Genomic DNA, 26,259 nt, shown 5'->3' with positions numbered 1-26,259 from the left:
GAGGATTTTGCATGCCTCAGGTGCTGGGAACAATGAGGTCTCAAACTCTGGAGGAGGGGGGGATATTCTCTCCTCATGGGGTAGTGGTAGGTGACAAAACCTGGCTGGATGGAAAATAACCACTTGGCTCTCCTGTTGCCCACCAGCCATGTTTTGCAAAAACAGCTACAAGCTGTCTGCAGAATTCCTCAGCTTCAAAAATGCTAAAGCCAAGGCACCTCTGCCTCAAGCCAACATCTCCTGGGAATGCTCCCTACTCCAGTCCCACTGCATTGTGCTTGGTGGAGGAAAACCAACACTGTTAGAGCTGCTGAACACCTCACAAACAGAGATTCCAACAGAGGTTTATCAACAAGAGACCTCAGAAACATCTGTCTTGATGAGACAAGGTGCTCCACACTCCCACCGCATGAAAATACTATTCCAAAAGACATGATCCTGCCTACCTACCTACCTGGGCAGCCAGGCAGGAGCAGAGAGCTCTCACAGGCCATCAAGCCATGACATGAAAATATTCTGGGCCAAATGGAATTTATACCCCAGCACAGATGTAGCTCTTTGGAGAGCAGGGAGTTGCTGGCTGCTTGCAGCACCATCCAACCTCAACAGCTAGCAACACCCTGCTCTTCACTTATATACAGCACCAGAAAGATTTCACCAGCTCGTGACTCTCACAAACACAAAGTGTTAAATCACTGAAGCTGCTTAAGTGCAATAATTAATGATCTTACCACCATTTGTGTGTTAAAAAGCATCGAATTAGAATGGGACCTTTTGATGTTGGCTTTGAATGAGCAGGAATGACTCCAGCAGAGCAGGTCTGAATTCCTTCCCAGGCAGGGCACGCAGCCCCATCAAGAGACTGCAGGCTTTCACACTCCACATCAGCTCTGCAGCACAGCTCTGGACTGTCTCAGCAGCATCCCACCCCTCCTACTCCTTCCTGTCCCCTCTGAAAGAAGACAGTGATACTGTTCACCTGCTCTGCTGGCCCTGCATGAATTCCCTGGCTAATCTTGGCGTAGTCCTTTGTAGATGGAGGGCTGTTCTCGGCTGGAGCTGTGCTGATACAGGCCAGCTGGAGCTCTGCTCCATTAAGGGGTAGGTGTTGCTGGAGTCTATGCTCAATACCTAGGAAACAGGCTTGAGAAATGAGGTTATGCACACAGCATGGTGCTGCACGTGAACTTGTAAAAAGAGCTTTACTTCTGCTTAGTTGCTGCAGAGCTGAGTGACTGCCTGATTACTCCATCTATATACAGTAAGGTTACACTGTAAATATGTCAGCATGGTGTCAAACAGACCTCAGAAGTGGTAAGTACAAGGTGAGACTCTGGAATGTAAAAACAATCCCCCTTTTTTGCTGGTATCTGCTAAGTACATTGGCTAAATGTCTAAACTGTTATAGGCAAGAGCTTCAAAGCGACTGTCGCTCAGCACTGCACATCTCAGGTGGATGCAACACAGCCCCACACTGGCCAGGGCAAAGTCATCTGCAAAATTCACTATACCATTATCCCAATTGTTTACAGAATCACAGCAGACACACCAGAAAGCCTCCTGGATTTATCCTAAAACCTCTCTCCCTAGGAAAGGCTGCAGAGGCCCTTGAATCCCATCCAGCCAAACCACCCAAGCTAAAAAGCCCTGTAGACCTAAAATGCAGAGATATCTCCCAAACAAACACAAAGTAGGCTGAAACACCCTCACTAAGCAAAACTCCATTAAACTCCTGACCCTCCTCATTAAGATAAATGAGGTCTGACTGTCACTTTAACTTGCCACCCTTTCACTTAAAGCTGAGAAGGAAGCAGATGCTTAATTAGCATCCCTCATGGGTGTTCACAGGTCTCAGTGTAAGGAGGAAGCAATCTGCTACTTCTTCAAAATCCTGGGTTACATTCTCCATGCACAGACAGCAACACTTGCTGCTGAAGTCCCTGGAGGAACAAAACTCCAGGTGTGAAACTCAGGCTTTGCTAGGAGCCCATCTCTCACCTCCCTGTCCTAAGGCAGCCCAAGTCAAACACCTACAGCTACAAGGTCCATGTGGTCTCTGCAGCTGTGGTAAAATTAAAGGTTTTCTGGTTCTTAGCCAAGATAACTCATCCAATCCAGTTACAGACCCAGGAATGGAGTATTGTACAGACAAAATCCCCATATACTAAAAGATGTGTAGTAAAAATAATCCAAACAAATAAATTTTAAAAAACAAAACAACCCCCTAAAACCTGTTTTCAAAACTTTTTAAATACCAAGGGTTTAAACCACTAATTTTAGGACCAGTAGCTATAAGGTGATTCTGACACAAACCACAGAAACCAAACAACAAATGATGTGTATAAAACTTTGGTATCTTTCCAATCCTACAAAGATAACACACTCATGAGTTTTCCTGGGAACTTGCATCTTCCAGTACTACTCACCCAAATCTCAGGAAGGAATTACTACAAGGAGCACTAAGAAGGAATAAGAAATCCCCAAGGTGCCAAGACTGTCTAAATAAATCACAGTCTGAAGAGCAATTCAGCCATTCTTGTTCCCACCTGACAAGACACTCAGTGACTTCTCCAGTGAAAACACAGCAAGTCTCCAAGTCAGAAAGAGCAACAGATTAGACTCCTTAGGATAAAGATAAAATGGACTATTGGCTGTTAAAGAGTCCTTGATTTAAGGAGGATGGGATTACAGCTCAATTTTATCAGCTGCTCAATAGGTACATTTAGTGAACCACATTTCTCAACTCAGACAGGAATTAGCATTAAACTGTAAGAAAACAAAGCAATTTGATATAAAAACACATGACTGGAGCAAAGTAGGATGGAGATCACTTTGACCTTCACAACACCATGGAAATTTGCAGCTGAACCCATTAAGAAGTCCACAAACACCCTGGATTCAAACCCAAAAAAGTCACCTTTAAGCACCAGCCCCCCCCTTTATTTTCCATTAAAAACTCCTGGTTGTGTAAATTGGATTCAAATGAACGTATTTACATTTGCAGCAGGAACCTGAAGTCAGGCTGTCAAAATGTCACTCTGTCACTCATGTTTTCATCGCAGCCCGTCACAACAGCGAGATGTTTCGCTCAGCGCCTCGACAGCCTCCTTGGACACAAGGGAGTGAGTGGCAGCAAGGAAGGACGGCTGCTGGGAGGGTGTCTCGTAAGGATGCTCTAGTGGAAAAGTGTTATTTGCCTGTGAATTCTGGCATGCCAGGCTCATATTGTCCTTGGCTTTCAGCCAAGCACTGCCAGGACACAAAAAGTCAATTTACGTCGGGATTTTCGTTGACTCACTGCCGCTTGTTCCTCACATTTTTGGGGCAACTTATTATGGAAGCTGGCACTGGCTAAAAGAATACTTACTTTTCACATAAGTATTCATCCTAATTAACAGCATGCCAGGATGGAGAGTAAATTACAGCAAGACAGGATCATCTTCACTGTGAAAAATAGTGTGTTATTAATCTGGGACAATTTATCGTATGTCAAGGATTGCATGATTCCTCTCATCTTCATTAAGAAAAAAAGCCCCTGGGGAAAAAACCAATTCTCTAAAATCAAACAGTTCAGAGTCTAAAACCCCACTCTTCTACATGAAGTTTCTGAAGGCAGTAGAAATCTCCAGAATGAAAATAAATCCCAAGTAGAACCAAGATTTACTACTTGAGGCTCAGCATTCAAGAGAAAGCATCACTAAGTTATTACTTTCTGTTCTGTTACAGGATGCTCATGGTACACTGGACATGAGGATATTTGCATCAATCCCTATACAAGGACAGGGCAATGATGAAGAACCTAACCCCATTTCTTCTGGTTTGTGTTCCCAGAAGAGTTTCCAGGCTCTCTCTCCTGATCTTTTGGGTAGCAGCTCCCAAACATTTGTAACCAACTTCAGAGAGCATGTTGGAGATGCACATGGGACAGTGTGAGACCAGCACTATAGAGAAGACACACACAACCCAAGGACAGAAATTCACCTCCTTTTGGGCTTCTACCTGACAGACATTCCTGCAGAAAGAAATATCCAACTGCTGCCTCTCAGGACCCTGCTTTCACTTGTCTTCAGGAAAAACAGCAGCAGTGTCAGAATTGCTGTGATAGGGTAAGGTTTTTCAGCTCCTGCCAAGTTGCTTACCATGCCAGAGCAGTCTGTTAGCCTTCCTGGGCCCTATGCTGGGAAGAAAAGTTGAAAAACAGGATGTTTACAGACTCCAAAACCAGGACACAGCCCAAATTCTCTCTTAGAAATCACCTCTTAAGCCCAGGTTCTGACATAGCTGCTCCCAGTCCAGAGACAGAAGCACAACCCATGTACCAGAATATCTCATGTTTAACTAATAATTTTTTTAAAAATAAAAAGATACTGATTCTCAATACCCCTATGTTGCTCTTTTCTCTGAACCAGCTGTTTTGGACCCTGTCAGAATCAGGAGCTTGCATTAACCAAAGCTGATGTACTAACCCATCAATTCTGCACTCCTCTGAGATGTTGCCTTCAAGCTCATTATCCAAAGCCTAAATTGCCAAGAATTAGATACCTTCACTCTGCATATCAGCAGGAAAAGGGGGAAGAAAAAAAAAATCAAATGCAATTTACAAGCCCACAATCTAATTAGGAGAAAAACTTCCAGTCCTGAAGCGTTTGTCAGTTTTTCATCCTGCAAAATGCATACTAATCCCCTCTCCCTGCCTGCTGCCTGGGATTGCCATTACTCCATGCTTCCACAACATGCCAGGAATGATCAGCATTAGGCCTTCCTAATGTGTCTCTGAAACAATAGCAATTACAGAGTCGTCCATTCATATCTAAAGGCTTACAGACTACAACTTCCCTCAGGAGGCTAAAGACATTTCATCGAAGCAATTATATTTATGTAGCATTAAAATACTTTCTTTAAAGCCACGGCAGTCACCTTTTTGCATTCGAAGCAGAGCGGTAACGAGGAGTCCTCTCACCCCATCCAAACTCCTCCAAGCATTTTTTTTTTTTGCCTGCTTAAAGATTGCTAACACACACACACACACACACACACCTTGGGGGTTTTGCTGCCTTATTTTTAATGTTATTACACTCCTTTCCCCAAGGGATCTGACATGCAGATTGGAGCCTATTTACATGACAAGGGACCAGAATGGAAGAAGCTCATCAGTTTATTCAGCTTTCCCAGCTCTCATCATGTCATCAAGGACCTTCTGATGTCTGGCAATGCCGTGAAGCCCCAACTTCCAGGATTTCACAGTTCTGTCAACCTTAGCTCTCGTTATGCTAAAAGCGAGATGTTTTCAAGCTTCTTTTTCTCTCATGAATCACAAATGCTGGGAACATTTTTTAAGTGCATCAGCAGAAGTCAATAGGTGACCTAAAGGAAATAATAATAATTTCTTATTTTTTAATATTAAGAACCCAGAGCAAGTGTTACAATTTTGGGCATGAAGAGACACCTCAGACCAGTTTTTTAACACTGGAAACTGTCAATACAAAATCATTTCTTTTCCACTCTTCCACTTCACTTCTACAGGAAGCAAAGCAGCTCCCTAGAAATATTCCACCTATGAATTTCACAGCATGCCTCACAAAATCAAAAGGCGAAGCCTTGGCGTGACGTCTCAAATCTCTGCCATTCAACAGCTGATGGTATTTTCCCTTTGAGCCGCACCAGCTGCACTCCACCGGCACGCCTGGCTCGCGCGGGGCTGCCCGCGGCAACTTTGGCATCCCGGCTTGAAAAGACATTTCCTTCCAAGCAAAGGCTGTGCCTGGCTCTGGTACGCTGGGGGGATTTTTTTAGTGCTTGAAACACTAATAAGAGGAAGGGATTCCTCGTGTTTGGCCAACATTTCCTTGGATCTGGGCTCTCCATCTTCCTTGCTGAGCTCTTTGTGTTGGAGGGCAAGAGCCATCACGACTCTGCACACGGGTGCTGCCCAGCTGGTGACTTTGGAAGGATCTCCGTGCAGCTCTCCAGCGCTTCTGAGGCAAGGAAACCACCAGCCTGAATTCTGAAGCTGGCATGAAACCTCGCCCCATCCCTCCTGTCTCCCTGGGTGCTGCTGCGGATGCTGAGGCTGGAGCGGCTCCTGGCCACTCTGCCACGCTGCAGCCGAGTGTTGTCCTGGCCTAGGGATGAACTTGTTGCCATGGCAGGAGTCGAGGCACGGAGGCGAGCGGCAGCTCGAAGCGCCGGCTGCTCCGCCACAACGGCTTTTTGTTGTTCCTTTCTCACAGCGCGCCCGTCCTCTCTCTGTGCTGGAGCAGCCTGGCAAAACCCAGCTGACCGTAAAGCACAGTAGCACCGAGGCTGAGGCCCCAACACTGCTTTTCTCTGCTGTAAACTCTGCCTCTTCCCTGCCTGCTGGGGGCACAGCATGGGAAAGCTGATCCCATGGCACAGGCGAGCGTCCCACTGCAAGGACAGGACATAAAGGGAAGCTGGAGTTTTGAGGCAGAAGCTCTGTCAGACAGAGAAGATTTTAAGAGAGGGGAGATAGCATCTCTCCAAAAGGAGGCTGTCCCCAGCTAATGAATTTCCTCACTGCTGCTGGAATGTTTGTACAGGACAGGCTTAGCTTGGCTGCCTTTTAAAATTCCCTTACAGCTTTGATTAGCCTTGCTAAAACTAAGGGCATCTCTCTTTCACACACTAATTAAGGACAGGCTCAGAAGAGGCCGGTATCCCTCATTGCTGCAGATTTTAACAAGAAGAAATACAAAGGTAGACTTAAAATTAAAAGCAATGCTTCCTGAGCAGCGGTTTCAGTGCCTTGGAGATTACAAGCTAGCCCCGCTCTGCGTGTCAGCAAGCCTTTCCAAAATAATGAGCTTGCTTCCGTCCCAAGCAGCTCCTGTTGCACTGGAGAAATGAGCAGAAAGGTATTATGGGCTCACACTCACCAGATGGATGTCCTGCTTTGTTCTCCGCTTACTGAAAACCCTACACATACAGTTTGGATTATCTTCATTGTAATTCTAATCACCACCTCTCTGTTAGGGAAGGAGGGAGAAAGGGAGGGATCCCTGCCTCTGTCAGGAGAGCTAATTAAAAGTTGTGAGTCATCCAGACTTCTCCACACATTGGAAATGCTTTTGGAAGATCAGGTAATCTCTCATTCTTGGGAGAACCTAGTTAGTAAAAGGAAAATTAAGCATGCTCCCCTTGGGCAGGGAGCTGTAGGAGAACAAATCCATTTTCCCCACGGGATGCAGCAGTGTGAATCATCGAGGTGCTTCAAACACATGCAAACCACTGTCTAAAGCAGAAATGCTCATACATGTTCCCCAGCACAGCAACATCTCCTGTGCACCTACACCATGCCACTTGTAAAACTCCTTTTCTAAGAGACTTCTACATATATATACGGTGCTGGGACTTCTGTTTTCCCATGAAAGATCTTCTGACTTCTCTGGCTGGTTCCTGAATGGCCACAAGCTCAAAGGTCTCAGAAAAGTCAGTGCCAGGATGCTCATGCAAATCGACAGCTGGCAGTGGTGTGAGTGCCCGCAGTGCTCATCCCCGATGAGGCACAGAGCACCCAGCCCCGAGGCAGCCGGGCTGCCCGGCCCCACCGCGCTGGGAAGGAGCTGCCTGTGCTGGTAACGAGCTCTGGCACCTTCAAGTGGGCTGAGGGCCCCCTGCACCAGCTTGGTAAGAACAGTGTGCAGGCAGTGTGCCCCCAAACCCAGTGGGGATGGGAACATCCTGGGAGGACCAATGCCACCATCCCTAATTCCTAGAGATACACAGTTCCATGAGATCAGTAGCAAGAGCCAGGCAAGGCAAGGCATCAAGCAGCACACTGCTTTGGCCAAACTGCCAAGTCTAGATCCTTTAAGTGCAGCACCAGACTCGGTATTTAGGATTTTGACCAGTCCCTGTCATTTAGAGGTGGTGGGTGCCTGCAGAGCTTGAGCCTTAGTGAAACTCTACAGCACCTATGGATGTCCCAAGGGACAAGAAAGCTGTTTTCTCTTTGGTCATGATAAAAAGCTTTAAAAAAGGATTCTTTCTGTTATCACCTTTCCAATGGCCAGTCCAGCATTTGAAGACTGTTTCTTCTCTTTCCCCTCCCTTTTTTTTTTGAGACATAGTTCAAGCTGACCCCCTTGGGGCCCTGTCTCTTCTCCTGAGCTTTAGGATCACTAATGAAAGATGCAGTCAGGACTTTCCCTCCTGCCCTGTACACGTTGCCGTGGGAAACTCTGGTGAGTTGGACAGGTATGCTGCTCTGAGGAAATGAAGTGTCTTGGCAAGCACCCTCACCTTGACAGAGCTGCCATGCTGGGGCCCAAAGGGCTGTGACTGCACTGCTTGGCCATTCGGGGCAACGTCACCACAAGAGCCCAGTTCAAGAGCAAACCTCTGGACTGAGGCTGAAGGTCCCACTGCCCTCTAGAGAAGATGCTGAGGTGCCGGGAAAAATATGTTTGTGGGCAACCACCAAATAACAAGGGGAAATGAGACAGACTGCTGCTTCCACCTGATCATTTTGGAGATTTGATTGGTACCATAAATCTGTTTGGATTCAAATTCATTTAGGCTTTGTTTCATGGGAACCCTGAAGGCCCTGGAGAACCTCGTGGCAAAAGAATACTCCAGTTGATATTCCTACCTTTCTACCCAAAGCACGTCCAATCAAAAATAGACACAATTTTACCAAAGCCATTTGCAAACTAATTTTGACTGGCACAGTCTGGGCACCTGGACATTTGCAACCAGCCCATCCCAAATGCACATTAGCCCTGATGTTTTGTTGTACGTTAAGGCTTAGGAAAACGTGAATTACACTTTTTCAATGCTTAGTGAAGCCATGGATCCAGCTTGTGCAGCTTAGTTTTCCTTGTCCTCCTCTCTGAATCCATGACATTCTCCTTGATCAAAGTTCACTGTGTCCCTTCCCTTTCCAACACCTTCAAATCAGAGTGTTCCTGAATTTCAGCAAGCGGTGGAATCGTTGGTAGGGTGAGCTACGGCTTGAGATGAAAATGGGCATCATCCTGCCCACAGAGCTGGGCAGGGAATGCCATGCACTACACTCAAAAGCCACCAAGCAACCTGCACTGCCATGCTCCAACATGAGCAAGAAAACTGAAGAAACACAAGCTCCTGTTCCTGGCCAAAAACATCTCACAGAGATCAGTCATGACTTGACCTGGCAGGTTTGCTGTCCCTGTCCTTCCCAGGCACAGCAGGCTGGAAAATGCTTGGTTTTCCCTTGAAGAATAAGCACAGAAGAATCAATCAAATGCAGCAGAGTACAATGCTACAGCAGAAGTATGCACACACTGAACTTTTCTGCTACAGCAACACCACTCATTTACACACCAGCAGCCTAAAACTATCTCTTTTGTACACTCAAATTGATCCTCTCTCTTAATTAGTGCTCTTAGTGGCAGCAAAATTTCATTTGTTTCTTCCAAATGTGGCCTGATCCATTGTCCCTCTCCCTTGACCTGTGAAAATTAGTCATTGAGCTCAGTGACAGTGGTAAGTGCAAAATGCAGCATCAAAGGGACATAATGGGGCCTCTTAGGACTGACAAAAAAACACCATTAATCAAGGCATGCTCAAGAGGTACCAACTTACTGAGGCATGTGAGTGGTGCAGGAGTGTGGGCCCTCCCTAAGAAGGAGGGATGCAGAGGGATGTGTGGGTGCAGGAAAACCCCCTTGCCCCACAAACTGCCCCAGATACCCAAGCACTGCTGCTTCTTGGGCAGATGGTCTCTGCTCTGTATGACCCAGTCCCAAGCATTTGTACACCTGCTTTCCAATAGAGGTTATGGAGATGTAATTTTCCAGGCTGCAGGAATGGAGGTCATATTTAAAATGCTGTTTAAAGCTCTACTTTAAGCTCATCTGTGGCTCCTACTCTGCCAGGAGTGACACACAGGATGCACACCAGGTCAGGAGGGAGATGCCGGCATCTGCTTTTCCAGAGCTAACACGAGAGTCTGCAGATTCACAGAGGTAAATACATGACACTGTCTATCCAGCAGCACCTTGCACTGACCCCTCCTGTGATCCCATAACCAAGCTAACCATGAAGACATAAACTGCACAAACAGACCAGAAAGGTGTGGTGCTGGGGGATCAGCACCCAAGAAACCTATGGTCAAAGACAGGGCAGCCCTAAAGTCAGTGAACCAGCAGTAGGGCAGCTGAAAGGTCAAGGCACCAATTTTAGCTGGTCTGGCAGAAAGTTTTACCATCAGAAAACCAAAGCAAAGAGGTAAATCTCTTCGAAATTCCAACCTCAGTAGCAAACAGTGTGTTTAAACCCTCTCCTGTAAATCCATGTCATTAAACAGAATAACTTGGACTCAGCAAATCCAAATGACTCTCACTTTCAAGGTCCTGCATTCAGAAGCCCACAATGGAGAACAATGAGGTGGGGAAAAAGCCGAGGATCTTGACGCTGCATTCAGGAGGCCATCTGGTCCAGCCAGCACAGCCAGCGCTGGGAACGGGCAGCGTCCTGGGTTGAGATTTAATCTGAGCCACTTATTGGGTGACCTCAGGCGAATCGTTTGACCTCCTTTTGCCTCAGTCAACCCAACTGTAAAATTGGGTTTAAAGCAAGAACCTCTCTGAAAACCATATGCTGTGCCTAGGAGGAGTGCAGACAGACTCCCTTCCCAGCAACAGGGCTGCCATGGTGGGTAGAGCCAAAACCAGAGCGGAAGAGGAGGTGCATAGAGCTCCTCATAGAGATCCAGCATCCCTTCATGTCAGGAAGCTCTGCCTCTGTCTCTCCCAGGTCCCATCCTGCCAGCTCTGGGAAAGCAGCTTTGGCACCCGTGCAGGGACTCACCCATAACAAAGGATTTGTGAGGTCTGACCTCACTCATATCACTAGGGCACCCAGACATTCGAAGCAAGGTCCTCAAATTTCAATGGTTACTCACCAGATCAAGAGCATTGATTGCTCTGGTCAAATGCCCCCCAAAATTGATTCCTACTCACAGTCTTGCCAATCAAGAGCGGGAGAAAAGCAGCTCCTCTATCACCTGGGCCCCAACCCGGCCCCAGCACTGTGCACCCCTCAGAGAGAAGCAACAGCGCAGATGAAACACCATGGCCAGCTAACCTGGGCCCCTGATAGACACCAAACAGCAGCTTGGCCCCCTAAGTGTTCACAAGAGTGTGCACATCCTGGGTTCAGAGATGGGAAACTGAGGCACGGCAGGTGCATGGATGTCACTGGCCACACCATTGCCAGCTAGGACCCTTGTAAGGCAAAATGAGAGTGAAAGCCATATAAGAGCAGAGACCTGCCTTCCTGACTAAAATAATACAGGAGAGTGGCCCAATACTTTGAGGAGAGGCTGGAGCTGAGCAGCAGGCAGAGGAATGAGCAGGGTACAAGCACACAGGGCTGGGCACTGTGCTGTCCCCACAGGACTGCCCGTGCAGGTATCACAGAGCTTCACTCTGTGTTAAAAAAGGAAGCAGAGAACTGCCTCATACTGCAGGTGCAGGCTGCAGAGATGTCAGAACTTCCTCAGCTGTGCTCCAAGAGTTAATTGAGACAAATAACTCAACAGTGCTGCCATTAATGAAATTCTTCTGATATATTTCCCCTGAGCTTTCTATAAATGACTAAGTGACATTACTGCCTGCAGTGTGAACCCCCTATATGAGAGATAACGCTGCCGGAGCTGAGGTTGGCGCATCCACGTTAGAAGCCTTGGAAAGAAGTGCAAGATGATATTTAAATAACTATCACACTGCTAAGAAATGAGCAGCCAAAAGAAATATGGTCTTATAATATGCTCAAGTCTCAGGATGAATCCTGGCTGTTACATGCAGACGCTGAAATGCAGTGGGTGGTAAGTGACAAACTCTTTTAATCCTGCAAATCTACTAAAATTCCCAGTCAAATCTCTCCAATTTTCCCCCGGTGACTCCTATATTTGTACATTTGTTTTGCAGCACACACAGGGCCAGCTACTGCAACAGTACAGATGTGAGAGGCAGCATCACATGAACCAGCATGTCCTAGGGGCAGCCAAAAGAGCGGATGGAGGGAAATAACCCACTCACCCATCATATTCATCTCCTGGAAACATCTCACAGTTTCTGCTTTACTTAATTTCTTTTGCTTTCCTTTTTTTCCTTTACTAATTCCTCTTGGATATTTTTCCCCTCTGAGACCCACTGCTGCAAGCCCAGAAGTTGTTCAGGGCTTGCCAAAGCACAGACAATATAGAAATATCACTGGCATCAGGACTGAGCCCTTCTGCTAAGCACTGGAGAAGAAAGGGCAATAAATATGAGAACCACAATGGGGAGGGGGGCGGAAATCTCGTTTGTGGATGGAGGAAACTTGGCACGTAACACCAAGAATTAAATTGCAATAAAATTCGAATGACCATTAGCAAAAAAGCTCCTGGGAGTAAAAGGAAGATGTCTCCAGAGCTGTAACAGACACCAGGGCAGACCTTTACCCCCAGCACATTTTGCACCAGTAAAACAAGGAGTGACAAAAGTATCCCACCTCCAACTGCAAAAAGTTTAACTAGTCCTAAGCACAAGCCATAGGTAGAGCTCTGCTGACAACACAGATGCTGTACAGGCACAAGAGAAACCAACAGCAAACCCACGTGTTTAAGGTTTGCCTCGATGTTCTGAGCTGAGACTCGCAACCTGCATCCGAACAGTGGCACTGCCCAGGAAATACCTTGGTGACAACTTTGGTGCCACCTTATTTAAACATTAATTTAAAATGCTAACTTCATAATGAGTGGAACAAAACTGTGTAAAAACATTTCCCACTCTAATCCTGGTTTGATCCCCCCCAGTATGGCCTTCTTTTGTAATTACATCCCTTTGTGATCTCGCTCTAATGCCTTGTATTGTGACCCATAAAATAATCAGCCCCCTTTGTCTCTCCCTAATCCTTTTAGACTTCCTTCTTGTCTCTACACTCCTATAAATGCTGCCATTATTTGGGCTCAGCAGCTCTTCCCACCACCCCAGAGCCTGGAAAGGGGGCTGCAGGTTAAACCCTGAATATATTCTGTGCAGAGGAGCTGAAACGATGGGAAGATCTTTGCTGCTTTAAAATCCCTGCGATTCCCAACCTCCTCCCCTAGCCACACAGCTTGGCAGGAAAACCAACCTGCAGGTTTGCATGTGAACCAGCCCTTCCCACTTCTATATCTTGCCAGTGACCTGAAGACCTTTGGCTTCGAGGTCACAGTGGTCAGTGTGTGAGGACAGTGTGCTTGTCCCCAGGCTGGGTGAGGGGAACTGCTGCTGCTGTCTGCAGGGATCAATGCAGAGAGGAGTCACAACATCTGCCTTGCCCATGCTATCAATCCTGCCCTCCTGCTGGCAGGGTAAGTGCCATGGTCAGCCACACACAGTGGGATGGAGGAACAGAATTTGGGACAGGATGCAGAAGGAAAGGGGATCAGGGAGAAGAGAAGGGCACGGGGATGTGTTCTGCTGTGCTCGACTACAAACCAGTCACCCTGCAGCAAGACATAGTGAAGAAAATGTCTTTACAAGCTCAGATCTGTCCAGAGTTATTATAAGGTCCTACAGTACTTCAAATACTGGGCAGGTCCAATTCACCAAACTTCAAGAAATCTCTTTGGCTCTAAATCGCACCATTGACTTAATTTCCTTTTTTTTTTTTTTTTTTTTTTTTTTAAAGCATCAGCTCAAACAGGGAAAATTGCTACTCTCAGGCTGGATACGTACAGAGCCTGATCTGATACCCAGTTTGATGGTAATTTCCAATTAGTGGTAACTGCTTGTTATTGAGTGATATAATCAATGGGTCTTACTCCACTGGCTGGGCTGTGATTTATGATGATGTGGAGCCAGGTCTATCAAATGCAGCATCGGCAAAAAGGGCTGGAAATGCCACAAGATGACACAATCAGAGCAAGTGAGGCCAGGTTAAGCAAAAGGTGGTGATGAGAAGAAAGGTGGCTGTTTCTGGGCAGCCCACCTTCCTGAGGAGTGGACTCTGGATGTTACAATTGCTCAGAGGGTATCGTCATCCACAGAAAGCCAAAGCATGTTCAGCTTCTGGCATGCACAGGGGAAATCCAGCTCCTCAGAGACCTGTGAAAACACAGCCAAGCAGTGCCTCCAGAGAACACTCTGACTATGAAACTGATTTTAATTAAGACAGCTTGGAGTCATGTGAAACTACAGAACTGTCACTGAGAGACAGAAAAGATCTGCATTCAATAACCTGATCAGATTATAAAAACATGTTGCATTCCACAACCTTTTAAACTAACACACCAGGGTTTGAACAGACACAGAAACAGCAACTGAAAGAATTCCAACCGGGGTGTTAGGCAGAGGGTAGAAATGCTGAGGGCAGAAATACTCCCTGCTCAGCTCAGTCACACGTAGGCTTCTTGCACATTTGTGCTTGTTCAAAAGAAAGTTACGCTACAAAAATATTATCAATGTTTTTAGCACTGATCAGCCAATCCACAACCAGCCAAGGTCTGCTTCCCTCCATTGATTATCTTTGATTAATAATGGTGGCATACAGAAATACCTCAGAATTTAATGAAATCAATTTAATGAGGTAATTTTTAGGAGGACAGGTTTAAGATGCACCCTCTTGGTGAGGAAACTGCCAGCACCTTGAGCCCATCAGGGCCGCACGCGCAGCAGCCGAGAGCAGCATATTCTTCCAGTTAAATTTTACTCAATGCCAAGTGTTGAAGTAAATTTGAAACATAAAAATATGATATCCAGCCCACATTTCCTGAATGCAAATATGTACATTCCTCCGAGCCAAGAAGATTATATTCCAAGCAATAACACAAAGCCAGGGTCTGTAACGGTGATATGAGACTAACAGCCTGCCTTTGAAGACAGCGAAAAGTGCAACAGAGCTCTCGAGGGGCTCCGCTCTGTCAGATCTCTTTTATTCCTCAGTAGCACAGCCTTGATCAACTTTCAAGATTTTTGTTTGTGAAAGGTTTTTATTTCTCCTTTGCTTTTGTGTTCAGATGTCAGGCTCAGAGGGAAGAAGAGATCAGCACTGGGATGAGGTTTTACCCACCGGCAGTATTTACTCTGCTCTGCAAAGGTCTGCTTAGTGCTTGGGTTTTTTCCCCTTCCAGGCAGCCAGCACCCATTCCTTCACGGTAAAGGTCCCTCAATAGGGATAATTACTCTTCTCCTTTGACTTGCTGATTGGGACTTGAAGCAAGGAAAATCACTGTCTCTTATGTGCAACCCACCCCCCCTCCCCCAGCCCCCTGAGACTTGGGGGCTCAGGGCGCAACTGTGATTCATTCTCAGGAGATTTAATCTATGATTAAGCAGAGTCCTAAGTGCAAGTGTGTGTTCCTGCGGCTCAGGCACAGCAGGGGAGCTTGCCCGGAGCAGCAGGTTACATTTGCCCACAACATCCTGTTTTATTCCCATTATCTGCAGGCACCTGTGGCATCAAGGCTGGGGGGTCCCCTGTTTGTGCTGGCTTCACCCAGACCTCTTCTCAGGGCTGGCAACAAACCAAGCCTGAAGCCAGAATAGAGTCCAGAGAGTTTTCAACACAATCCCTTTTTCATTTTGATTCATGTGAAACTACAGCTACAAAAGGAAACGCTATTCAGGGACACACAGCACATCACATACATATTGATGCAGGAGCCAAGATAACAGTGTTTATTGACAATCCCCAATCTCAAAGGTAATTCCTCTGGCTCTCATGTCTCCAGTTTACAGGTCCAAGAAGTTTGGCATTGTGCTTGTGCATGAGTCGGCTTCCAGCTCATAAATGCCAGAGCCATTCACCAAAAGTGCTCCAAGGTTTAGCACCACAAGACTGACAAGTTTGAGATCCAGCTGCTAATCTGGCACGGCCCCAAAGCCCTTGGCTCCTGGACAATGTCACTTCTTACACTCCTGAAAAACTAGGTTTGCAGATGGCCACTTCATGCACTTGGGAATTGTTATACACAAGGGCTGGAGTGTTCCCTTGGTGGGCTGCCAGCCGGCCCTGGCACTGTGGGGAGCGGGTGGCAGCGTTCCAAAAGGCCCCCCAGTTTGGGAAATGCAGACAAGACCTCAGCCCCAGGCTTTGCCTTAGACTTTTCCTGCTTTGTACCAAAAAATCATGGTGATATTTGCAATGGAAACAAATGCATTAGTAAGTTGCTTGCACAGGAAGAAGAGCAGTAGCCATCTCCCAAACAAGCTGGAGAGCCCTTCAGCAAAACTTAACAAACCAGTGTTCCGCCAGGTCTCATGGCTGTAAACACACCCCTCCTCACACTCCCATAGAAATTACATCCAGCAGCAACTTCTGGTCAAATGCAGAAAGGATCAGAGGCTGCAGTCCCAGAGCCTCCAGACAGTCTGTGGGCAAAGCAGGTCACAACCACAACAGGGACAGAAACCACCATGGACCCCCCCAGCTCTGCCATCAGTCCTGGGATAAATACCAGCCAGCAACCAAAGCTGACAAGGGACAACCAGGAGATCCAACAGGACCCATTGCTCTGGCCAGGGCAATGCAATGGACTGACACCAGGTAGTGTGCAGAGCTGGAGTCACAGCCTGTCCTGGAATTCTTCATTCCCTCACTGGCATTTTCATCTCTCTCTCCTGCAGGCTCCCCCATCAGACAATCTGTCTGGTGTTGTTAGCCTTGCCCCCAAAGGCACTGCCATGCTGGGTAGTAAATAAGACCTTGCTTCTCTACACTGCCAGCATTAAATAACAAAATGAAAAATCCCATGACCTTCAGGAGGTCTTTGCCTATGGTTTGGAAAGCACTGCCTGCCAAGCAGAGCTCAGCTGTGCTGCACAGCAAAGGGGCTTCCAAACTCACCGCAGGAGATACACAAACCACAGACTACTTCACCACATGATTTTAATAAAACTTACACCTCCAACACAGAATTTGCTGTTAGAAGGTGGTTTTTAGTTTTCTACCCAAGAAAGCTGATGAGCTTTTCTTTCACACTTGGACAGCTACATAGATTAGATGGCAGCCAGATTTCAACACCAGCTCTAGAGAGATTTTTCTCTCTTCCCTCTATTTAATCCCCCCCTCTATGATAACCCAGCACCCACCATGCTTCCCTCCTGTTTCCCAGCAGAACCAGTGGCCCTTGTGTGATTGCCCAGTGAGGTGGGGTGGGACAGTGCCCGTACTTACTGGCTGCCTGGATCTTGGCCTTGCGGCTGACCACCAGCCCGTAGTGGTTCTGTGCCATGCAGTCGTACTCGCCTTCGTCCGAGGAGCCGTCTCCCCGCAGCCTCTGGAAGCGGGAGACGTACAGAGAGCCGTTGGCCAGCATGAAGGCGTTCTCGCTGTCCACGATCATGGCGCCGTTCTTGCGCCACGTGATGGTGATGGGCTGGATGCCCTCCACCTGGCAGTACAGGATCAAGGGCTGCTCCTGCACAGCTATGTCATCGCTAGGCTCCACAACAAATGCCAGCTCGGAGGAGCGGCCAAAATCTAAAATAAAGAGAGTAGGGCAGGGTTAGCAGCATGTCCAGGACCAGCAGCATGTCCAGTCAACTGCTGTGGTAGGAACCAGGGGACGATGGAAACATTTCGAATGTGCTACAAAGTGCAAGTGTTTCCAAGAAACACATAACCCAGGGGCACACTTTGCCTCCCAAGACTTTACTCTCTGAACTTTGGGGTGCAATTTCTTAAAGCACAACCACACAAAGTCCTTCAAGGCTGCCTTTGCAGGCTCCAGTGAAGGGGACAAGCAGGCACACCCCTCCAGCAGCTTGCCAAACCCTAGCTCCACTCCATACTCCCCTGAAGATCGCCTCTTCGTGTCCCACTGCAGGCGTGCAGCATCAGACAATTAAAACTTGCACAAGCACGGGGCGTCAGCCATTCCCAGCCCAGGAGCTGAAGTGCCCACCAGTGCTGGAAAGCCACTCCTCTCCCCCATCAGCAGGCAGAGGGGCTGTGCCGTGCCCCAGACCTGTTTGCAGCACAGCCGGCGGGGGCGAGCAGGGGATCAGCAGCTCCCGATCCAGAGCATATTGCCACCGGCGTCTCCCCGACACTTCCCCCGCCTGGCAGAGCAGGAGGCTGTTTGCCTCTCGCACGCAACACCGTGCCCTTCTGTCGCTTTGGTCTCTCTCACGCTGTAACAGGCAAAGCATGGTGCTATTCAGCCCTTAATGAAGAGCAAGTTAAGCACCAAAATACAAATGCACAATGTTCCGGCTCAGCCACACAAAAGGTTTCTTGCAAAGCAATTACGCTAAACGATGTCCGTGAGAGATAAGTTATTGCAGAATTTGTACCAACAATAGGCTAGCCCTCACTTCCCATCACACAGATATGTCCTAATTTACTTCTTTTGCCAACAGAATGTTTAAACGCTGTGACTTTGCCATGTTATGCTTCACTTGGTCACAGCACACCTTTTGAGGGTGTAATTTGCCCTACAGTCATGATCAGACACTACAGAAGATGACAGAAATAGAACTATTGCTTAAAGATTGGCCAAAATGCATGCAGGCATGAAAGACAAAAACAGACCAAGAAACAGGAGTTATACAGATATTTGAAGGCTGTAAATGCAGGGATGGAGGTGAAGTGGGTTTTTTTAAAGAATAGTGAAGAAATTCCAGCAGAGTAAGAAAACTAGGCTCATCCAAATATGGAGAAAACCTTTCTAACAGTTCTTCACCCCTTCAAGGGGTGGTTTCTCAATCTGTTACACAGCTTCTTTCCTCTTTCACAGTGGAACCAACTCCACAGATGCCCACAGAATTGGATGCACACATGTAATATCCCTTGGCAAACACTAGCCACAGCACAGGCTTTGTAATGCCTGTCCCTCATACAGACCCCACCAAGGACAGGATCCCCTCACATCAGGCTCAAAAGCAGGGTGGAGGGCAGACTGTTAATGCATGGTAAGAATAACAGAGATGAGAAGAGGCAGTTACACTAAAGAAGAGAAGGAAAAAAAGTCTGTCATTTCTGCTCTGCAAACCCAGTGAGATTTTTTTTCTTTCTTTCTGTAAATCCCCACTGCTTTCTACGGCAACTTAAACTGGATTACGGGGGATAAACATTGAGTGCAACCTGAGCCGAGGCAGATGGACGGAGCAGACAAAGACAGCAGTGGTACTGCAGGGCCAGGCCAAAGGTACTGCCAACAAGGTATGAGTGTGTGCAAGGAATGGACAAACCCCACTTAGTGACAGGCACCTAAAACACACACTTTATTAACCCATTAAGTCTTAAAATGTCAGGCTAGCTCCAGCCATCTCGGTGATCTATCGCTCACTGTGACTCCTTTTTTATGAGATAGCCCTGGGGTCCTCTCAGCAAGTCAGACTGCAGCCAGCACAAACCCATCAATTACTTTTTTTTGGTGAAAATTAAGGAATTAGATGAATGCTCTGCATTTTTCTGCAAAGTGGCCAGAGTCTCAACACCATGCTGGGGCCCCATTCCCTGTGTGGGTGCTCTGGTGAATTAGGTAGGATAAGGAGCCTTGCATCCTGATACTGAGCCAAGAGAGACTTCTGACTCCAGAAAGATGGAAGATTTCAGGATTTAGCCTAATGTGCAATCAGAAAAAAATCCATAATTAAATAAATGCCCCATCTTCCCCCAGCACCCTTGTACTCTTAGATAAAACAGCTTATTATTATATGTACAATAAAAGGAAGAATCAACATAATTACATACCCTTCCCACAATTGCTGTCATTACAACAACCATCATTAAGGCCTGTGATTGGAGATAATCATGTTTGCCTCCATAAACATTCGGTCTGCATCATCACTCCAGGCTGCTCCAACTGCAGGAGTGAGGATGCTCAGAATTAGGAGTGGGGTCCTCAGACACTCACTGGAGTGGGGACAGACACTGGTCCTGGCTCTCCTTGGGCTGCACTCAAGAGGTGCACTATGCCTTGAGGTGTGACACTGTGCAACTGGTTTGTAACCTGTAGACATCTTGCAGTGTCCAGAAGCACCCAAGTTCCAAATTCCAACTCAGCTCAGGTTTTTCTCATGGGATGCTTATCAGGCCTTGAAGAAATCCTGCTGCCTCCTTCCTGGAGTTTCAGGGCCTGGTAACCAACTAACCAGATGTATGGGGAGAAGACAGTTCACCCCATTTGGGGATTTGGGAGAAGCCAAGCTGTCTTTCACCTGTCTCAAAGTCAGACTCAGAACACAGAGCCCTCTTTTCCTGGGATGCTCAGGATGAGAGACAAAGGGACAGATGCTCCCAGAGGAATCTCCACGGTGGGATAAGAAGGTTCCAGGTGTTTGCTCTAGAGGTCGATCAGAGGAGGCAGAGGAAGAGGACAGACAGAATAAGGAGGCAGTGGTGAGAGAGGGACCCAATTCCATCAGCATAGAGAACTGATTGCAGTTAGCAGTGAGGCACGGAAATGATGCTGCAAATTTGGAAGTAAATGACACTCCAAAGGCACATGGAAATAGTAAAAGTGCAATTAATTGGGAGATAGCAAGGAAACTGCTGAGGCTGTGCACATTCACTCAGGGAGTCTGAAAGCGCAATCCCTCTCCAACAGCTGGCTGTGTATCCAAACCCTCCTAATCCCACACAACATCTCAGGTACTCGCAGACGGACTGTGAGGGAGCACGGCTCACAGCCACTCCCTGCTCCAGGCAGGAGCTGTACAGCTCCGCCCGTGGCAGCTCGAGTGAGCAGTTGGAGCGGGGTGTCAGGCAGGCAGCTGAACAGCCGCTTGTCTCGGCGCCGGCAGCGCCAGGGAAAACTGCTTTGCTCTCTGCGAAGGGATGGAGGGAGGAAGCGTGATCAGCTCTGACATAAAGGCCACACGAAAATTACTGGAATCCTCATTCTACAAGTCTCCTTTTGAGAAACATTTACTATCTCCCTAAGCAATATAATATGTGACTATATGTGCAAATATTTAACAAAAACTACTTCCCCTATTGATCAAGCAGACAGACATACTCAGAGAAACCAATTAGCACTTGTGCTTTTGAACCAAGAGATTTATTTAGCGCTGAGAGAAAGAACTTCGAATTAATGGGAAGCTTAAAAGACACTTTGAAGTACATTTAAAAAAAAATAAGTTTAATTATTTTTTACTTGACACTGTGATTCACATTCAGGGCTTCAAAAGAACTTGCTTATACCCCTGTATTGCCCTTTTCCATTTGGGAAACACAATTTTGGCTTTCCCTCCTGTGCTTCAATGACTAATTTCACCACTCTAATTAGCGGTGACATCCATAGCCAAGGACCTCAGTCACATCCTGGCTCATCCTCCTGGACCCCATCCAGTCCTGGAGCCAGCAGGGCCATCCCTGCCCTGGGAGCACGTGGTCCTGACAGATGAAGCCATGTTATTATTACTCCTGTTCTAGACAGGGAACATTAATCACACAGGGATGAAATAAGCTGCCAACAGCCCTCTCTGAGCTTGTGGCAAGGCAAGATATTGTGGGAGCAGTTGGGTCCACCCACTTTTCTGGGTGCAGCATCATGGGAAGCACTGCTGGGGAGACTGAGGTAGCACCAGCTCCTTCCTCACCACACCAAGAGCACAACATCCACCTGCAAATTGCCTCACATCAGCACAAATTTGCCCCCTTCTGATTGACTTTGTTTATTCCCAGCATAATACAGTCTAAATGAGCAGCATAACCACCACCAAGGATAACCACTCCAGTCCTGCTCCAAAAAAGCCAAAAGAAGATGCACAGGCCAGAGGATTTTATAATGGGATTTTATAGATGAGTATCAGGACCAAAAACCTGGATGCAGGTTGGGCCAGGCACATGAAAAATAGCTCCTGTTTTTCCAGTGTTGGGTTGTCTTTCATTCAAATCCTTCTGCAAATGGGAGGATATGGAAGGAAGAAATATATGGACATGAAAGATGTTCTCCAACAGATTATAACAAGCTTCAGGCTGATGAAATTGGCAGCCTAAAAATCCAGCTGGTGCCCTCTTAAATCTCCTTGAGCCTGACCCAGACCCTAAGGAGAAAAGCATTGCACTGCAGTAAAGTGCAAATTGGCTCTTTAGGGCATCCAGAAAATTTACATTTAAAGAAGAGGAGAATAGGCTGTAACAGGCCCCACATCTTGCTGGCAGTAAAGTTTACTAGCTCAGAATTTTTTATTTCCTTTCCTTTTGGACGAGAGGTTATATAAAGTGATTTTTCCATCAAGCAGCATAAACCACATCCACTCTTTAAACGATTGCAGGAGGTCTCTGACAGGGATAACACAACCTCTCAGCCACCTGATGGCCCAAAAACACCCAGCATCACTGCCCTCACTGGAGACACAGATTTTAGCTGAGGAAGGCAAAGAGCCGGAAGAGCCAAAGAAGTTGCCCCAAATAATTTTCAGATGTTTGAGACCAGACTGAGCAAATCCCAGGAGGTCGCTTGTTGAACACTGTGGAAGCTGGAAGCATTCACAGCACAAAGAGCCTTTCTAGAACAAGCTCCAGATCCTTGTGGGCTCCCCCATCTCTAAAGAAGGCAGGATAAAACCTGTTGGTATAGCTGGAAAGGGCAAAGACCTTTCCTGAGCTAATTACCCACAGCAGCTCCATCCACAGCAAAGCATGCCCAGAGCATGGCAGCAAGCCGAGAGTAGGATGAGCTGTTATTTGCATTCCCCACGCCTTTCACAGCCCTGACCAGATCACAGCCTCACCACAGAGGGCATCAGCAACACAATCACAGAGCAGGAAACAACCACGCACAAGCAGAGAGCAAAGCCAAGATGGGAAAAGCTGTGCCAGAGCCAGGTTCCCCCAGGCTTCAGCTCCCAAGGCTGCCCTAAAGTGGAACAGAGGAACAGTTCATTCCCTGACTCTGCAGGAAAGCATCAGGGAGGTGGCTGTCCCCACAGGCAGGACCTCACACAGACCCAGCAGGAAATGGACTGGCCACTCAGTGAGTGGCAGTGCCCGTGGATCAGAGATGGTGGCTGGCATGATGGCACAAGGCTGCCAAAAGAGCCACAGGCACCTTGGCATCGCAGTGCCAAACCCCAGCAGCCAGCACAGCTCTGCCATCAAGCCCTTGAATTTCAGTTTGAGTTCCAGCAGGCAGGGATGGCATGCAAGGAAAGGGAAGGAAAGGTCTTTCTGCAAGAAAGTTAGTGAGCAAGTAACAAACTTTGAAACTCTTAATTGTATCCAGGGGATTCAAAGCAAACTCAGCACTCTTTCCTCCCTGCCATCCCGTCTGCTTTATCACCTCCCACCCTGAAATTCAGGATGGACAAAAGCATCTCTTTCTTCTCAAGGAGCCGAGCACTGCATGGATCCCTGCTCGCTCCAAAACCATTGACTTGAAACACGAGCTCTTCTCTCCCTTTTCACATACTCTCAGGTTTCAGCAGCAACGACCCTTTTGCAAAAGTATCTTCACAGCTCAGCAGAACCATTCACCACAACCCGCATCCCTGACTTGCCATCAGCTTCATCAACACAATCTCATATGCAAAAACAACAAAAAAACCAGGCAGCAAATCCACGACTCTGCTCTGAAACTCTGGTTTTAAATTACCAACACGGAGCAGGTCTGGGTTGTTAAGTGACTGGGCTGCTCTCAAGTGGAGGGGGCGATACAACGGTGACATCTGATATAATGCAAGGCCAGATCAGTGTGCTCTGTGCTTTCCTCATGCACTCGCCTATTTGCCTCTCTCGTCTCTTAAAGTGCAATTATTGACATGTTCGCCTCCTTAACCATCAGTTTTATATGCTTGCCAATGACTCCTGAACATGTGTAAACAATTATTTTTATTTTCTTGCAAAACCAAAATGTTGGATATTCTTTTGGATAAGCAGACTCGGGTAAATTTTCATGAGCCCTGCTACATAATTTATTAGTTTCTAAACTCTGTAAAACTAAAAGCTCCACTAAAGTTCAAATAAGTCTGTGATTTCAAAGTAATTTTGAATGGACTATTCCTGTTTCTGACTAATGTTACTTGATTGATTTAAATGGGAATTTGTAATCTGTAGAGGGAGATTCTTGCATTGTTTTGTTAGTTAAATAAAAGGACAATATCATGCGCCAGAAGCCCAGGAGTGCAAAACATGAAATATTGGAGGGAAAAGGGACAGAGAAAAAAGCATCTTCTGTCCCAGATCTGCTGCAGGCTGCAAAATCAAGTACTTGGTCTGCTCATCCCGTGGCTTTAGAGCAGAGTCTAAGGGTCTGTGAAGCAGGGTGCTGGAATTGCATGGGGTCACTGCTTGGCACTTCACATGCTGTAATACAGGACCCTTGAGAAATAAGGAAATCAGACATAAAAAAGTTCAGGCAGACAGAAAGAGGGAGAGATACTTTCTTGTCTGCACAAATAAAATAAGAGCAGTTTTGCAGCTCTCTGCCATGCAGTGCTGCTGCTGAGCTGCTCCATGCTAGCCCATGCCAGGCTGACAGTATATGGGCCAAAACTGGCATTGAACAGGATGGAGAGGAGTGGGAAGCCAGGCTGGAATCCTGGATCTGGGACTCTCTGCCCAGATCCTCTCTCCTGGAGCCCTCTGCCAGCTCCTAAGTGAGCATGGGAACTTGGTGTCTGCCAGATCCAGAACCTGAAAGGTAACAAGAAGAGGCACACTTACACCAGCTCAGTATTTCTAACTCCCTTTGCAGGGGCTGGCAGAGCAGATCAGAAGAGGAGCAACCTGTCCTGTTGCCCTCTCTCTCACCTTGCTTAATACACTTCCAAAGTTTACTTTTGTCCCATGATGGCCCCAGCAGGCACCTGGGAGCCACGGGCACAGGTGGCTGCACACTGACACCCTGAGCACAGGTCCCAAAGGTGGTGCACGGCTGTGAGACGCCTGCCCCATGCCACGGGCTGCCTGCTGCCTCCACGCGGGAAAACCACGTCCTGAGATTCTCCTGTTGAACCCCCGAGAGAGACGAAGCCCAAACGTGGGCTTGAATTTCATACCGAGCCTCTGAGGGTTACTGGGGAAATGATACCTGATACTCTCTATGTATATTAAGAAAAAAGACAGGGTATTACACCAATTTAGTAGAAAGCAATCATTTTTTTGTGTCTGAAAAAAGACAACAAAGCCATACAGAGAAGAAATTAGTGAAAGCTTATAGCTTCAATAATTTAGAAGTTAAGCCTACTTAAACATAAATGACGATGTTTAATTCCAAGGCTGTTACTGAGCAGAGCCGGGGAGCCTCTCGTATCCTATGCCTGCCTTTGAATGCCGGGCTCAGCAATAACAGACAAAAGCTGTCCACCACCCAGAACAAAGAGCTCCAGGAAATTAAAAAAAAAAAAAAAGAAGAAGAGGAAAGAAAACAGTGTCTCGCTGATGAGCCCACTCCCACACGCTGACCAGCAGCTCTCAATGCCTGGTTCACAGTTGCCAGACCAGAATTTTGGGGAGTTTGAAAGCACAGGGCTGTGAGTGGAGCATCGTGTCCTGCACAGCGCAGCACTGCTCCGACACAGCATCCATCCCCGGCTGACTGACACCAGCAAGGGAGGGGTTATTGAACTCAGCAGAGCACACAACACGTTACCTCGCTGATAGCCACAGCCAGAGCGCAGAAATCCACCGAAGGGGGGAAAACTGTCATAACCAAAAAACTGTGAAAGTGTAGCCAAAGACTCCTCAGCGGGGCCAGCAAAACACACCTCAAAGTCAGGAGCCACTGATCCGCCAAGGTGCGGCATAAACAAACACACAGGGCAATTTGGACAGCAGCAGGCAAGAACCTAGACACAAATTTAAGTTGCTAAAGTTCTGCTTTCAAGTATTTATTTCTTTTCCTTTCCTCCATCAAGAGAAAAAAACAAACAAACAAAAAACCCAAAACCTTTTAAACTATCATCATACTACTCAGGAATCTTAACATAATTACAAGACCTGCTTCATTACATCCACTTCACAGATCACTTCTATTTTCCGTGAGTTACACTGGCTTCTCGCATGGTTGTTACGGACCACGTGGCGAGATTTATGAAACGACTAACCCACAGACTTGCTTCCTAAACACCCTAACAGCTAATCTTTGATAAATCTAACACACACTTTTCTCCCTCTGAACGTGCTGGGCTGCTTACACGCCTTTTTTTTTTTTTTGTTTAAGAATTCACAGAATAAACACAGAATAGTTTAGGGTGCAAGAGACTTTAAAGACCATCTCGTTACAACCCCCCGACATGGGCAGGGACACCTTCTACTAGCCCAGGTTGCTCAGTTCCCACTTTTTCTTCTCTAGAAAGCTGTTAAGAAGAAGGCTGTTAAGAGAGACTAGAACAG

General features: G+C 47.1%; 1 protein-coding gene across 1 annotated transcript in view; it reads right to left on the bottom strand.

Moving 5' to 3' along the window:
- The window catches only part of IGDCC3 (immunoglobulin superfamily DCC subclass member 3), a 95,347-nt gene that overhangs the window by 67,862 nt on the left and 1,226 nt on the right, over positions 1-26,259 (bottom strand). Inside the window, exon 2 of the mRNA XM_079317971.1 lies at positions 17,149-17,454. Within this exon, the coding sequence (XP_079174097.1) occupies positions 17,149-17,454 (306 nt within the window). The remainder of the gene's footprint in view (positions 1-17,148; positions 17,455-26,259) is intronic.

The sequence above is a fragment of the Erithacus rubecula genome (genome assembly GCF_903797595.1).
Source record: "Erithacus rubecula genome assembly, chromosome: 14".
NCBI lineage: Eukaryota > Metazoa > Chordata > Aves > Passeriformes > Muscicapidae > Erithacus > Erithacus rubecula.
The sequence above is the reverse complement of the archived record's forward strand: the minus strand, read 5'-3'. Positions and strand labels throughout refer to the sequence as shown.